This window comes from Chiloscyllium plagiosum, unplaced genomic scaffold (assembly GCF_037043375.1).
Source record: "Chiloscyllium plagiosum isolate Xiang-an unplaced genomic scaffold, Cpla_swu_hap1 HiC_scaffold_9, whole genome shotgun sequence".
In the NCBI taxonomy this organism is placed as follows: Eukaryota; Metazoa; Chordata; class Chondrichthyes; order Orectolobiformes; family Hemiscylliidae; genus Chiloscyllium; species Chiloscyllium plagiosum.
The window spans coordinates 52589484-52606989 of NW_028270147.1; the positions used below are offsets into that span (position 1 = coordinate 52589484).

The 17506-nt window shown below is 35.9% G+C and overlaps 1 protein-coding gene across 6 annotated transcripts in view; it reads right to left on the reverse strand.

Annotated features, from left to right (window-relative positions):
- Positions 1–17506, reverse strand: part of nfia (nuclear factor I/A) — a 732109-nt gene that overhangs the window by 488781 nt on the left and 225822 nt on the right. The window contains exon 1 of one of the 6 annotated variants that reach the window (XM_043699267.2): positions 362–592. The exons of the other annotated variants lie outside the window; for them this stretch is intronic. Coding sequence (XP_043555202.1) covers positions 362–370 — 9 coding nt within the window. The 5' untranslated portion in view covers positions 371–592. Of the gene's footprint in view, positions 1–361; positions 593–17506 lie in introns of those variants that run through there. 6 annotated transcript variants of the gene reach the window in all.

A 17506-nucleotide genomic window follows, 5' to 3' on the forward strand; every position in this document is an offset into this window, starting at 1 on the left:
TCGGCTGACCGTTCGAAGAAAAGATTTTGAGACCAAGTCACACGTCTCGACAGAGTGAGTACGCAACGTTATTTTTTGCCCCCCTCTTGGACGAGACAAGCGACGGGGGAAATTTGCCAAGCTCAGCGCTTTCCAAGCTCACAGCAGCAGCTTATTCTTGGCGCAATAATTGACATATTCCACATGGACACAAACTGGAACAGGCGTGAATTAAAAGAAAACCAACCTATTATCAAATAACCAGCCTGCAACATTATTAAATATATTTCAAATATAATATATCCTGCTAAATCTTAGTTTGCATTCAAGTTTATAATCTCTTAAAATCATAATTTTAAAAAGCTCATTATGTATCACGTACCATTGCCATGTAAAGAGTACGTGAGAAACTTTAAATTGTTCAGACGTTTAGCTTCATTTGTTGTCGCCTTTTTGTTGCTTTTTTTGGTTTTAATATATAAACTGGGAACCGTTGCAAACCGGAAGCGAAACCATGCAAAAGCCACTGCAAAAAAAAGTCGGCGAAAGATGTCTGAGGCTTTTTTTGTTTCCAAAGAAGAAGCCCCTTTGAAAGCCTTCCAAGATCACTCCCAGCTCCCTGGCTCAGTGTTGATGGCGAAAGAGCACTTTTTGTGGAGCGCCCTAAGAAATTACATCGAGTTGCAGCGCTCACTGTTTATTTCCGCATCGGCATTTGCATAGAAACCACGCACAGAGGCGACCGCACGTCCATCCAATCGGCTTCTAGAATCCCGGGAGACGCGAGTGGCGCGAGCGTCTGGCCTGGGATTCCATTCCCGGGCTCGGGTTCTATCGTCGCACTAATACGTACAGGCTGCACCGTTTGAAGCTTCTCTCATGTCAAATGTATATGCAGAAGGCATTTGTAATCGGCTGTGATTTTTTTACTCTCTCGGTAGCAAGTTTAGGTAAGCAAATGTGAAAGACGATTGTTTTCTTTGTTAAGGGCAAAGTATGTGTGTATTTCTCAATCCAGTCATCTCCTAATCCGGTTGACCTCGTCTTTTTTCTATTTTATTTAGTTTTAAAGAGAAATACTACATCAGTGCATTATACATATGCATATTTTAAAAAAACTTATGGCTATCATTGCATTGAAAAACATGCCGTGTGATATGTAGGCCGAGAAAGATAAGTAGCGCTTACTGATCATCGTATTCTTGTGAAGTGGTTTTTATGTAGAAAATTATCTCCAGACTGCTGTAATCAAAATAGCAACAGTTGCTAATGAAAAGGAAGAAAAGTTTAGGTTTTTTTTTAAACATTGATGCTCAGAGAGTGAACGTTTTTTAAAATTGAAATAATCTTCTTTTTACTTTGCCAGTTTTATCTGTGAACATCGTTGCCTTGGAAACCTAATTATTAAACAACAATTTAACTGTCGTGATCAATAAATTATTGAATAAAGATCGTATTTTTCAAAGAACTTTGTCTTTTATTATGATATTCGTATTAACTAGCTAACATATATTCGCTGCTAAACAGGCCTTATGTTAATATAAAACAAAGAACTGCGGATGCTGGAGATCTGAAACAAAAACAAATTGCTGGCGAAACTCAGCAGAGCGGGCAGCATCTGTGGGAGAAAGCAGATTTAACGTTTGAGTCCGGTGACTCTTCATCAGAACACAGGTCTTATCTTAGTCGTGTGCATATTAATGATGACACGTTTGCTTTTACGCATACAACTGATTTGTAAATGTCTACTGAGATTATCACTAAAAAGATATGTTTTAAAATGTTAGATTAATCAAAAAATTTATTTTGAATCCTTATATCTCATTAAATGTGGGATATTATATATCATATATCATAAATATATATTGGCCTAGTCAGCTGCGTCCATGCCCCCGTAAATGAACCAGAAAAAAACCCATAGATTTTAATAATGTAGCTGGACAACTGAATTAACAAGCTGTTGTTCTAACGTGTATTACAAGTTGTCATTTCTGTTCTGACATGACAATGTAGGCTCTTAAGATGTGAAATTCTGCTTTTGTTAGACACCGTCGTGGATTGTCAGCAAATTGCCATAGAAAAGTCTGAGAAGCTGATTATATACCGTGCTTCAAACCTGCTCAGGAATACATCAATTATTTTTGATCAGCCATTTCTTGTAAACGTTACTATCCGCCTGGATATATGAACAGATCATATGCTACGTTGTCTGACCAATAAAATGCGTGCGCTTATGGTATAGGGCGCATGGGAACTGAAAACCCCGTGCGATTGAACGTATTTTTGGGTACGACGCAAATGATATTAGGACAATATATACAATATAACTTTTTAAACTGTAAAGAACGCTTGTGAACTTTTAACGCATTTTAACATTGGATGAGCCAGCTTTTTGTAATTCACATACAGTTTTACTTCAAAAAGTTGAATATATTTGCATGGATTATTAGCAAGTCCAAAAATAATAGGCACAGGAATTAAGCTTAATTTATTGCATTCAGCTGCACACCACATAGTATATAACATCCTGTACAAACTAATTACACCAATCATCTTCCAAACTGTAATCAGACTCAGTTTATGCATTAAATGTAGGAAGGCACATACAGTTTTTGTGCACACCATACGGACGTACCGCACACGCACACAAAAAAGACTAATGCAGTGTAATACTTGAGACACTTGCTTTCATCGCTGCATTTCTTAAATCGTCACGGGTAAATGTTATTGATTTTTCCATAGATTTTTATTTACGTTTCAAAGCTGGTTTGTCAAACGTGTAAAAATAAAAATCATACTTTTGGTTTCCCCTCTTGCCGGTTACAGTTACGACACTCAGGAATATATTTGATCTGTTGCCTCGCGTCTTTTAATAAAAAGGTTCTCACTGCAGATACACTGCAGATCAACAAGAGCAGCAGCCCACAAGTACGCCCGAAGAACTTCGGAACATACATCCACCACCATCGTTATGCTGTTATGAAGACATGGCTCTCAGGGATTTCACTGTTCCTTATTTCTGCAATTTCATATCAATCGTAATCAGATATGTTTCGTTAAAATAATCTCTGACACCGAGGAGATTGCAGCGAAAAAGAAAGCTTTTCGACTCTTTACAAACAAGGCAATGTTAAAGTGGAAAATAAAGTCTCAACAAAACTAGACGCTGCGACAGCACGTACAAAGCGAGCTGACGTTTACTAAAATAGATCACAATGCAAAATCTGTCCGGCATTATGTAAAAAAACCCAACAAACACAGCATTGAATCACTCTAACGCATGGAATCAACAATTTTCTCCTTAATTGTATGAATCCATGACACTTGCGGAAATGTCCCTGTCGATTTGGCGCTGGAGATATTGATTTGAGGACATTCCAGAACAGGGAGTGAGAAAGACAAAGTCTTTGCATTTTTGTTTTTCAAAACTATTATATTAAGATCTCAGATCTGATGTTCCCACAGGTCAATGCCACAACTAGAGGGCTCTAATAGCAACAAGTAAAAAGTGATTTTCCTGATTTTGGAAAATGTTGCGAGAGTTGAATTACCCTCCCCCAGTTACAATGGTGCATTCCGCCGCGTAGTTTTTTTAAATCATTTTGCTGTTGTAATGTTTTGTTTTTCTCCCGAAATTTTGGCATTAGAAGTAGAATTATTGCTTTTCTGAAGCAATGGTTGAAAAGGAGACTCTATTAAAACAAAGTTCTTTACTGTGCTTTTCCTCCCTTTTCACTCTGTCGGCACCCGTAAGGAGCGCATTCGAGGGATTTCTTGCTAAAATGGAGTCGAGAGTTCAATAAATAGTCACAAATTTCCATTAATTCTCATTTAGATTTTGAAATAAATCATGGCAATTGTGAGTGAAATGAAGGTGTTCACAATTAAGTGGCGATTTACTGACGCAAATAAAGAAATATATATGAATACTTAAAGGGAAGGACTGAACCGTCAACTTAAACGTTTAATCGGCAACCAACATTTTCACACTGGTTTGGAAATAATAATTCGGCCCCAGATGCCGATAACCATGGGAGCATTAAAGTTCAACCAGACAGTATCAATAAGAGGTTTGTTTTAAAACCACATCGTTGCCACGAAAATAGAAGGGAAAGTTTTTTTGCTTGAAAAACAAACTTCTTTGTTTTCCGAGTTTAAGTCGCAGCTTTAAAAAGTTTTAAAGTTTCGTTCTGGATAAAGAGTATTGGTCCTATTCATTACTATGCAATGATTCTCGACCGTATGTTTTAAGACGGCGAATGAAGATTTTAAACTTCGATACTTCACTAATTATCCAGCATGGAGTATTGCAAATTCAATATTTACGTGCGCTTTTCTATCTTGTTCTGCAGCGTTAATTTTAAAGAAAGATACTTTGCACAGCTTTATTGGGACAGACTAGCACGTTTCGACGACCTAGTTTACTTTTAACTTTCTTTGAATAAATCAATTTCGCAATCCATGAAAGTTTTAAACCACCCCTCGGTTGTGCTAACTGCCTGAATCATATTCTGCCGTGAGTTTGTCACATGCGTAAAATTAAACAAAGGTTAGACTTCAAAAGAATATTTCAGTTGAATTAAATTCGAGCCCAGTTTATAGCGCATACGTCTGTTTACTACACACAGACACCTGCATCGTTATTTATTCTTAAAATACACGATTTACGACAACTGATTTCTATAAATGCTACAATTCCACGCATAATTTTACCCTAAAAGATTTAACCAATTTCTTCTAAGAGCGACTTTAATGTCTTCTGTTTCAATGTGAGCAATAGAAATTAACATTTAAACAATTTAGTTATTTCAAGTTGCAGGCAATTTGTGAAATTATTTTGTATAAACAAGAAGTTAACCATTTCTGCGCACGTATAATTCAACAAAGGGGTGCGATATCAGATATGATGTGATGAGTATCTTCGCTACTCATTAGACATAGGAATAAACTTGGGTGGAAATGCTGGACGAACTGGGAATCAAATCTATCCGAACTATTACAGACACACGAATGCATTATTTAAGTTTTGTTTTTATACAGGACAGTTATCCTAATTAACGGAAAACGTGTTTTTGTTAATTGTATATCAAGCAATGATAAATTATTTTCAAATTATATCTTAAATAATAATATGAAATCCCACTCATTTCATGGCTAACCTCAAAATATATTGTGTTGTTGACAATTCTAAACATTCAGCTCCCAAACTAAATTATCCTCGTTTTTGCCAGGGTAATTTAGCAGACATGAAATTAACTACAGATTCCCGCGTCACTTTTTTTATCAAGGAGCTAAACATGCAATCACATGTAAATTACCTTTTAATGAACAAAAGTCAGGAATTATTTGAGGCAGTATCTTCGACAGTTTCAACACTGATCATGATTGGGAATATAAATAAATTACCTCCATTTATTACCTATAAAATACACCAATCCAGAGAACAAGTTAAATTGCGCACCCCATTTTTGATTATGAAGTATTAACAATATGAAATAGAATTTAAGTGAAAACAATAGGATAGGTTAATTTCCTTTATTTCTTTCGCGTGTGCAAGTTTAAAGACAATAGAACTAGACCTCGATTCCTTATGTACAGGATAAGCATTGATAGTTGAACATTTTTTTCAAATTAAAAAATAACTTTTATATTAAATCCGTAATGTGCATCTGCCATGTCGTTTTTTAAAATTTGGGTACTAATGAATTGTGCTCACTACTCATCAGTGACAACAGATGATTACAGGGTGCATCGATGATCAGCATATTCATATATGTTTAACCTGGAACTTGCATTGTTAAACATACGCCCATTACATTTCACTAGTAGGTACAAAACTAAACGATCACATTTTAAAATTTCGTTACAATTCATGACTTAGTACGCAGTATGAAACTATTTTTTTCTTCATTTTTATCGCATTTTAGCTGTCAGATGTTTGGAAGTCTTCACTCAAACCTTTCGGAACAAACAGAAATTTAATAATAAAAATGTCAAAGTGGATTATGAAGCGATGAAAATTCAAATATGACCGCAATTCAAAATATGAACAAATTTTGGTTTACTTTTTTGTGTGTAATCAATCAAGGAAAAAATTACATGTCAACAGATAGTATACGTTCTGAGTAATAATCAAGATTACAAGTCGCAAATATATTCATAAACAGTACATGATACAGTACCAAATTTAAGCATAAAGGCCAAATAAGCTGAACGAACACATTTTTAATCAGGAATAGTTCACCCGAACAGGATTATAAGGGTTTGCAAACTGTTCTAAAAGTAGGATGAGTAAATGAAGAAAACTATCTGGGCATAAACACTTTGAAATAAGGTTCTTTATGAGTAACTGAGAGATAATAAATAATTGAGAAAGTACTTTAAAAAGTACAGTATCAAAAATATTGACGATGCAAACGCTTTTAAGTTTTTAATTATGAAACACTCCAATTTCAGAAATATGGAGACACAAAATGCAAATATCTTTTTTTCCTTTAGTCAGAAATACATATACCGAAGTAATTAGTTTCTATCATAACTTTTAGCAACTGGAAGATCATTGTTTTAGAACAACATTAAACTTTACGCTTTTGGAGAAGTTCGAGTTCAACCTATACACTCACATAAATGACTTTGACACCTTTGTAATGTCATTTCTAAAAGAATTGCCAAACTCCATCTGGTCGTTTTACCAAAAAAAAGACTAGAAATAATCCTCCTTAGGTAAAGTACATAGCCTTACAATAGATTTAAGTATTTACTAAAAACAAATAATAATAATGGGCATCCAGGTTTAACAGGAAATCAATAACTGATATGTCTGATATTTATTTCTCTCACTATGTTTTTGCAACAATATCAGAATTAAAAATTAAATCCGCTGGAGTACTCTTCTTAATTCGCCGATTCAGAGGGTACAAGACTTTCCTAGGCAATGTTATAGTCCATAGTAGTATCGGCGTTACTTGTTTTTCATTACTAATATTATTATTAATGAATTATTCATGATCCATTTTGGCGACGATCCCTTTATTCATTTTCCCAGATTTGTTTAGAACATAGAGAATCCATAAAACAAATCAAATCGAATGCACTTATCACAAACAATGCCAATTATTAAATTTAGCGAGAGATTCCATGCTTTTAAGCTGCATTCCTAATTTTCTTCGTCATTTTTGTTCCTAGTTTCTTTATTTGAATGCTGCTATCATGCATTTGTAGGCGAAAAGTTGTCAAACTGCATACTAATCCGCGATTATCGTCAGACCATTTTGTTGCCACATTCCCTCGTTACTGCTATCTACGTTCCTAACACTGGAAGATCGATAACCCTATACCTCTACTTAGCTGAATTGTAATTAGACATAAAGTAACTCTTTCATTACGGCAAAATAAAGGATTTTGTGTTTTTTAAATGTTTGAACGAAATAGAAATCGATACAGCTGACAGGTGAAATCAGCAGTTCTTGTGATTTGGCAAGTAAATTAGTAAGTATACCGTACAACAGACTTAGTCTATTTAATGTAGTAAATCTCAGAATACGACAAATCAACATTTCAGGCAAATTAGCAGGAACTTTGTTAAGTTCTGTAATCTTTTTTTTCGAGAAATAATCAGACAATAGGCAAATGATATTAATTGTTTTTGAACAGATAACAGGAAATCTAAATAAGGTTTTTCCTAAGTATCGCCGACTCATGTGTAACACTCGTCAACACTGAAGCAAATGTGTGTTCTCGTAATGATCATATTTGGCTAAAACTTCTCTCTAAAATAATTCCGGTTATTGCAGCTTGCTCCAAAACTTTAGGTCGTTGAAACAAACAATAGGTTTGTACGATTTATTGCTTTTTTCTACAGGTAGGTAGAAATAAACATTTGCGTATACGTAGAGCAATAATGCAACAAAAATAATAGAAGAAATCGAACGAAGACAAAAGGCCAAGACAGAATAATTAACAGATAACAACAGTTGCTAAAATCTTGAAACAACAATATTCAACTTTGATTTGGTCCTTTTCAGACTGTACAGCTTATATATAATTTGCATTTAAAACAGATAAGAAACGAATGTGCTGCAAAATATTACATTTACATTGCTGAACGATTTCGTTCAAATGTTAATCCACAGTGTAATATATAATTTTGTAAGACTTTGCAAGGAAAATTTATTTACACCGTTGCTACGATATTGAGCTACATATTAAATCAAATGTAGCAATCACTCGCTTTGATAGAAATAAGGCTGCACCAGATGAAACACGTATTCATAACTGTAATGCTTTGCTACACTTGCATTTGAGACGATATTAAAATAAGGAAAATTGTATCACATCGAACATTGTAAGCAAAATTGTAACCGCTAAATATTTAACTAGAAAACTTGGCAATAACTTTAAAAAGCGAGTTGTATGTTAATTTAAAGATTCTGTGTATTTTTAAAAAAATAATTTGATGCAATAATGCCTATTATTTTTTAAAATATATCTGATCACATGAATCAAACTGTTCAGACCGGGTTCACCGAAATTATGTTCAGGAATTTTCAAGCTAAAACTTTGTACAAGGTAAAAGACAAATACAAATTATGATCGCTTGATATTTTTTAGTTTGTCATAATTTGGGAGTGTCTCCTGTTTTTGATTGATACAATTAAATAGTTATAATTAAGGTTTTTTATGTTATTTAAATATTCCCTTTTATGAATTATAGCACCCCTGGATTTGTAAGACGTTTGTCAAACTGAAATGCAAGTAATCCTCGTGGAATAATGTTTTAGAACGGTAGGTTTTACTAGGACCCATCTGAGTAACACACAGTTTGTGCTATTTGTTAATTTACCATTAATGACCTGATTTCATTAACTTCAGTGTAACATTTAAAAGTAACTCTTCGCCAGTAGCAGAACTGCCCACGTTAACACTTAAGTTAAAAGTGGTGCATGCTGTGTCCACAAAACTTCAAAAGCAACCTTGCCATTCGAATTTACATAACATCAACATAATGAGTAATATGTTAATCACAAACTTGCAATAAGTACTTTTCCAGTAGAATAACTCTCCTTTTGATAAATTTCTTCACATATGAAACTATATTGAATAATCGAATTCAACTTGGATAACATCGTTTCTACTACCGATTTAAAGATAAATGACCACAAGTAAAAGATCATGTCACATTCACAACATAGCCAGAAATTAAAAACAGAAATAAAACGTCTAAAAGTAATTTCCTTCTTAGGTGGATAGAGCACCTAAGCAGGCTTGTTAAATTATTTAGACCCGGAAATATAAATCGGTAGTAAGATGAATTATCTGGTATAGCGGATCGATACAGTTTGATATGACAAATTGAATTAACAGATACATAACGATATATTTTACATAGAGGATATGAACAGGTTACATTATAAATGATCCTAAGGGCAATTACATTCAACGCGGAACCTGAAAAACTTTAAATTGTAGACACCCACTTGGTCTATCAAAGATATTAACCAATGGACACTATAGGTGACACATTACCAAGCTTTTAACTTCGGAATTTACGTTAGACAGTTTTGTTTTAAGCAGAAACTTTATGTCCCGTCAATATAAATGGCCCAATTTGGTTGTTTTTTTAGGGACAGTCTCCCACTTTATCTTGCTGCAGAGAATGAGTTTTTTTAATACTAATATCGTAGTTCATGCTGTATTGTTAATTTATTCAATACTGTGCATTTTGTTTGTAAAGTTTGGCACTCAAATATTCTGAGTTTTGCAGATGGTCCATCGGATTTTATCTGCCATGATTAATAGCACAAGTGACTTGTGGTATTTTTTTCTCGTTTCACTTTTTTCATTTCCGATCTCGAAAGTTACTCCGTGAGTAAAGATATGAGTGTACAGGAAAGTTTGCTGATTTAACTTCAGATGGTGGCAGGAAATGGGATAAGTAAAATTATTCGAAGACTTTCGCTAACACGAGAACCAGAGCGCCACTAAGAGGCAGAGGTAAACTCATACTACAGGTAACACGAAAGATGCAAGATCTGGATAATTGACTTAACTTGACTTATTTCATTGACGCGAACGATGGGAGAAGTGTGTGTGGTGAAAATAATCTGTTGGACAGCACAAGAGTACTTCAGTTTGTGAATACGTTAACGTTTCTTACACAATGTTTGTGTAAGAGGAACGTTTGCTCATTGCACGACGCAATGTGTTGTGAAAGTAAGAATGCGAGTGTAACAGGATCTAACATATGCTTGTTGTTGTGTTCGAATAAAGGCTTGCTGAGTGTGTAAATGTATGAGAGAAAAAGCCTGGAAATATCACCTTGTTGGTAGTGCCTGTGCACGCGCTCGAGTCCACGCGGGAGTGCATTTTTGGGGAATGCGAATTCCTGAAGTTTGACATTGTCAATAAGTGAAGGTAACAAAAAGCGTTAAGGACGAGAGCCACTGGAATGGATAACTGGTATTAAAGTCCGCATTTGTGGTGTGAAGGTTTGCAGATTAACATGAATAAGTGGATGCCAATCTGTCAGGGTGAGTGTCGGGAGAGATTTGAAGTTGGCGTGTGACATTGCGACTATCTTTCAAACTCCAAGGCTGCAGTTCAGTTGTAATTGCCGGCTTCAGTGCACTGCTGACATAAGTGCTTGAATGCACAAGGAGAACTCTAACTGCCCTCGATACCTTTTAAGTATTCGGGAGTAAGGCCAAATGTCACTACCTCATAGAAAATAGGAGCACCTCTCGGCCCTTGAGCCTGCTCCGCCCATTCAATATGATAATGGCTGATCATCCAACACAGGACCTTGCTCCTGCTTTCTCCTAATACCAAATAATTCCTTGAGCCCTAAGAACTATTTCCACTTAAAATAAACCACACAGGGTTTGAATATTTACTTTTTTTAATTGTTTAATACATAGGACTCAGATCCTGAACCGTATACTGAGTTATGTTCCACTTGCCACCTCTCGCACACCTTGCCGAATCAATGCAAGACGAGTGTATATCTGAAAAACAACGTGAGTGTACATTTATGTATTTGCTCAAGGCAGTTCTGTTACTGTGGGACAAAGGTGAAACTGCACAAGGCATGCATCCCAATCGATTACCATTCAACACCAGGGCTAACTATTGCATGGAATTCAAGCTTTGTGGGAAGTCTTCCAAGACGTCATTAATACACAAGCTACTGCACACTAGGCACAGCATAATACAAGTCTATTGTCAAAGTAGTTGCTTTAAAATACTTTACAAACTTGCGTTCAGTGTTTGCTTTAAAGTTATGCGAAATTATAAGTTCTTGTCTGCATTCTCCTGACATCGAAATGGGCGAATGCGCAGAATTCCGTTGTTGCCAACCCATCCACTCACAATGTTCAGTATAACTGAGGAGTACGCCATTCTTCTCTACTGGACACCTGTTTGCTGCAGTTGCATAAGTATTGACGGACGTGCTTCTGAGTTATGTTTATATATAGTCCTCGTATGTATGCCAATGTTGGCTTTTTCCTTCCATTCAGTGGACTGTGCCAAAAACACAATCTTTTGATGGAGAGAACATTTTAACACCATACTTTTGAGGATGCTGCATGATCTATTTCTGACATAATAACAATGGCTCCACTTCAAAAAGGACTTCACTAGCTGTAAAACCGTCACGAAAGGTGCTATATAAATGCAAATTGTGTTAGTTGCCGAGGAAGTAAACTTCAGCTCTGTTCTCGTCGACAATAACACAATGTCCAGAAAAAAATGGAACAAAGACTCAATCCGGTCTCATTGCACAGAAACACTGCGATTTTTAACTTGTATTTCGGTGAACTGGAAGTTACCAGACACACTACAGAATGTGACATGGCACTTTCTCGGCGACTCCACCCTCCGCCCCCTCCCCTCACTCCATGCTGACTTCTTCCTTCAAGAAGATCGCATTCATCGAGAGAGATGTGAGTCTGAGAACTCACTGCCTGAAAGCATATTGGAGCTAGAAACCATCACCAAACTCGGAGAGCAATTGGATTTGCATTTTGAAGTGTTGTAACCTGCAGGGTCATGGATCGGGAGCCTGAAAGTGGGATTAGGCTGAACAACTGCCAGCCGACAAAAAACAAATCGAGGATGTGTCAAATGACCTCCACTCCATACATTTCCCACGAGTCAATGTTTTTTTTAAAAAATTAGATCGATATTGTGAAGATCTGACCTCAGCCCTAACAATGTCCCCACTCTCTCAATATCCTGAATTATACAGGTGTCCACCACCAAACTGTTCTTAAATGAAGGAATATCGGGCTGTTTTTGATGGAAGTCAGTTGTCCCAATGCTACCTAGCGCAAACAGAAATCAATATCTTGATAAGGGAACCGCCGACATAATAACTGACCCAGATACCAATAATTCTCCATTTAAGCGATGTGTCGCCACAGAGCCAAAATGACAACTTCAGCGAAATTGTCATGTTATTATCAGTGAGACATATCACACTGTCAGCGGCAGCTCACAGGCGCACGGAAAGCTGAGAATCACCATAAGAAATGTAACCTCGGCTTCTCCTTAATGAACGCAAGTCACACATTTTGAAACTTCTGAATGAAATGGGGAGCTTCCAGCGTTCAACTATGAGTCTTAAGTTTAGCATGATTCTCGTTAGCACGATTTTATTAAACTAATGTTTTGATAATATAATGAAGTTGGCAGAACTCAGTGACACTACAATAACACCAAATCCAGGTAATCAAAACGGTAAATAAATATTCGATCACAACAACATTTACATCAATAAGCATCTCAACTTATATAAATAAGGATAGGACGTATTCGAGCATGAGCTTAATAAATATACAGCAAGTGCTCCTAACCATGAAAGTTGAATTTAAGCATACGAAAGTAAATTGGCATTACCTGTAACAAACCTATCGCAAATTAGATTTAGATGGTTATAGTTCAATCGTGTAATATCCCATGCCCATACCTAATCATGCTTAGGTTAACCATACCATGACTAAATAAATCATTGATTACGGCTCCAACTAAATACTTGTAGTAAATAAAGACGTGTTTTGTAATTGTCCAGCCGAAGGGATATGAGTAGTTATACTTCGGCTTGTTTCCGATTTTCAAGTCTTCCCCATTACATTATTGACTCACTCGTTTCAAAATAATAACAACTTCGGCAATGGAATAGGTGAAGAAGAGTAATATATAGGTGCCACCTGTTGTTGTCAAAGAGAAGCAACGCCATGATTTGTATTCTCACTGAGAACAAGTTTGAAGACTCCAGTGTCAAGCAAGCCGTGCAACGGCACAAGTTCTGACCAAATATATTGCATTAAACCATCCTATCAATTAGATAAGGTAACAAAATACGACGTTTTGCTGCCTGTCCCGGTGCTCTTAAAACACGAAATGCTTTGTGCGAGTTACACAAACAATGCCGTTACATAACTGTTCACAGCAATTTTCTCTCAAAATCCAACTTTTCGTTTAAATAATGGAACTTATTCCTTGTAAAATCTTGAATATCGAGATATGGTGGTCTAAACTCTGACTTTTTATTATTTTTACATCAAACATATTTTATCCGCACGAGCTAGTGGGATAGAAAGATGAAGATGTAATAATAGATTATACTAATGAACACTTCATTTCTTATGTTGAACAATTTGAAACTTTTGATTGACCAATTGCCACAATTCCATCTACTTCATTTGTTAAGATGGAGAATGAGCAATGTAAGATCTCTGTGTAATGTAAATTAGCAGTAGGGGGCGCTCTATTTACACTACTGCGAACTGTCTATTAGTGTGAATCACCATCTGGAAAACAGACAGGCTCATGGGACATATGGTTTGGGATCAATGCAAACAACAAAAAGGAAATATATCATAGTCTTTATGAAAAATTCGAAAAACTGGCGTTTTGTTTAACTTATTTATCATCAGCTGTTTATCTTAAAGTTGTTGATTTTGCAAAAAAAGTCATTGCAACAAACAAATTGAATTTTTTAGGTCAAATGAAGCAGAGCGTTCTAGCAATCAAGTAGAACTTGGACTGGAAGATATAATTGATGAAAAAGAAATTGTCTGGTAGCAGAGCAATTGGTCATTTAAGTCAAGCTCATGGTTAAGTATACAGGCTAATACAGTCACATGATTTGCAATGGTGACACTGAATAAAGAACAATCTCTATGAGTTTGACGTAAAGAGCTAACAATTTTTGGCTATTTAAGTCTTTATGTATTAACAGTGGCTTTCTAGGAATAAAAACCAAGGAAAATCAGAAATAAAATATTTTGAAGTTGGATTGGCTCGAGTTCAACTATGAGGCCTGTTGTCACATGATGGGCCTATTTCTGTGCTGTATTAACTCTGGCTATTTCTAGAAATTTAACTTATTTTTCAAATTTCTTGTAAATACTTTTGTTGAACTTTTTAAAAAGAGATTTGTTACAATTTTTTAATTACAATCAACACAGTTTTCTATGTATGTGTCCATACAGCAAAAGTACTTCATTGGTTATTAAGTATTTCGGGATAGCCTAAGGTTATGCATCTGTTGTTGCTTCCCCACAGTTTCTTGACAAAGGGATTGCTGGTCTACCAAAAATACCACCATTTGAAAAGATAGTATGTTTGATTGGTCCTATTATAAATCCAAATTACCATCGCATCAATCATAGGTTCAGACAATGAAGAATGAGGGATGTTATATGAGTATATTCAAAACCTTGTATTCAGTTATAAGGTATAAGTTATCTTAGTTGGTATTAAATTGAGGATGTACCTTTGGAACTAAAATACTATATTTAAATCCTTATTGTAGTCCCATTATGGATTCTGCAAAATGTGCTAAATGACTCCCCAGGAATGGATGATGTTTAGAAATACAATTTGTATCAGGCTTGTTTGTTTGCAGTTTGAAAGGATAAAGTGACACCACTTCAGTTTCTAATACCAGCAACATCATTAATTTATATTAGTACAACAAAAAGGTAGCATTTAATGATGATAAATATTCGCACAAGGATAATATATCTCCTGGATAAATATTTTGGGTGCAAATAATGAGCATATGTCCCCTGTTTCTTTCAGTTTATCATACAATCCCCAAAATGCTGATGCCCAAATTTGTTTTGCTATGAATAATAGAAATTACTGCCTCATGTTGGTGTTCTTTTCTTTAACCTGATATGCTATTTACAAAGTTAACAGTGATAGCTCACTAACTGAACCAAATTCAAATCTGAATTCAAATACAGCAAAACCTTTTCAATATTATATGAAATTTCAGAACTGAAATGTTGGTACTTTTCATGCAGTTTGATTTCCTCTCTGCTATTGATTCAAAACCTGTTGTATATGCACTTTTGAACTAACTTATTATTATTCCTGCATTACTTTCCAATTCCTTACATATCCTGCCATTATTCACAATTCATCTTTCATTTCTTACTTTAATGCTAGCAGGTCCTGTGTTCCACCTTTCAAGCCTTTAATCCCTTCTCTCTTACCACATCCATTGCATTTGATAGGAGTGTATCATGAAAGCTTCAATGGACATTTAGTACAGCTCATGGAGTCTACAAACATTCAACAGTCATAAACACTGCCATGTCTGGGCGTGTGTTGAATAATTTGTTTATAAACTTCAGCATGCTTCCCTTTGTGCATCATGCTGCAAGTGGCCACAGTAAATTGGAGACTGAGCTTTACATTATCTTACCAAATGCTGTGGTATAGTAATGACATAATGAGCATATCTCTGAAAGGCAGATGGCATACTAGCGGTGAGACATGACACAACAATGGCCATTAAATACTGGGGTGACCAAAGCTATTGATGTTTGTATCCCATCACAAACTCTCATTCCTTCACCACCAATTCCACTCCCTTCCCAGGCCATAGTTTCAGGCTATGTGAAACCTTGGTATCATATTTGACCCTGAATTGAGTTATAAACTTGACAAAGGTCACTGACATCCACCTCTATAATGTTTTTTGTCTCTGCCCCGCTTATCCGCTGCTGAAAATCTCATCTACTTTTGGTAACATACAGACTTTTATTTTCCTGGCCTTCCTCCAATCTTCCATAAACTTGAGCTAATCCAAAAGTCTGATGACCATATCTTAATCTATATCAAGTCCTCTTCATCTTAGTTGGTATTATCAATGTGCACACTTCTGATTTCTGACCTATGGTAGCATTAGATTAGATTAGATTCCCCACAGTGTGGGAGCAGGCCCACCGGCCCAATAAGTTCACACCAACCCTCCGAAGAGTAACCCACCCAGACCCACTCCCCTACATTCACCCCTAACTAATGCACCTAACACGACGGGCAATTTAGCATGGCAAATTCACCTAACCTACACATCTTTGGAATGTGGGAGGAAATCAGAGCACCAGGAGGAAACCCACACAGACACGGGGAGAATGTACAAACTCCACAGACAGTTGTCTGAGGCAGGAATTGAACTGGCGCTGTGAGGCAGCAGTGCTAACCACTGGGCCACCGTGCCGCCCTAGGTCTAACTAAACTTTCAATCACATTGGTTATATGTTTTCTGTGTATTCACTCTAGCTATCATTTCCATTATCATTCATATGTGATATTTCATGATGTTTTGAAGACTACTCACAATGTCTTATAATAGAAACCATGTTGTTTCCTCTTTCTCATTTCTATTGCAGGTGTTAACATTATACTATTTTAATCTTTGCAGGGTAAATCTTAGCTCTCACAGTGAAAAATATCACTGACTGGATTCCATTCTCTACTTGTTGTTCCACATTTGGTAGTCTCTCGTTTCTATCAGTGTGCAGAATTTATTTATGGCATTATTCGCTGGTGGGCTAATATGTTTTTCTTATGTCAATGATGGTCGTTGTACACCCCTTCTCTTCACTTTCGAAAGATATGCATACATCTGCATGAGATTTAAAAATAATACATTGAAGTGTGTTATTGTATATTTCAACACCATCTATTAGTTGAAAATCCAAGCTTTCAACAACATGGAAAGAGAGAAATGGAATTGTATGGAGTGCATGGCCTTTCCACAGTACATTCTGAGAAGCAGGAGATGCAAAACAGCCACAATAGTGACAGCATATAATGTGTAATTACATGTGCATTCCAGTTATAAATGTTGTCATTGGAATTTATAATGAGAAAAGATAACATGAAACAAGTGCTAATTTAGGATTTTAATTTATTAAATGTTGATATCCTGTGGCTTCACCCAGTGAATTAGACAATATGACTTCTTCTGTCTGACGGCTGTCTTTGTGTTTTTTTCTTCTTCCATCTCTGGCTCTGGCTGTATTTTTATTTTATCTCTTGTTCCTTCCTTCTTTTAGCTCTTCATTTTGTTTCTCTGTCTTTTATTTTGTTTGGGTTGGAAAATAATAAAAGTGGTGTGAAAGGGAATGATTTGCTGACATGGAATGAAGAAACACAGCCCTAATCCATTCCATCTTCACATTACTGACCTTTATTTTCACTGCATCCTCACATTCTTACTTTCCAT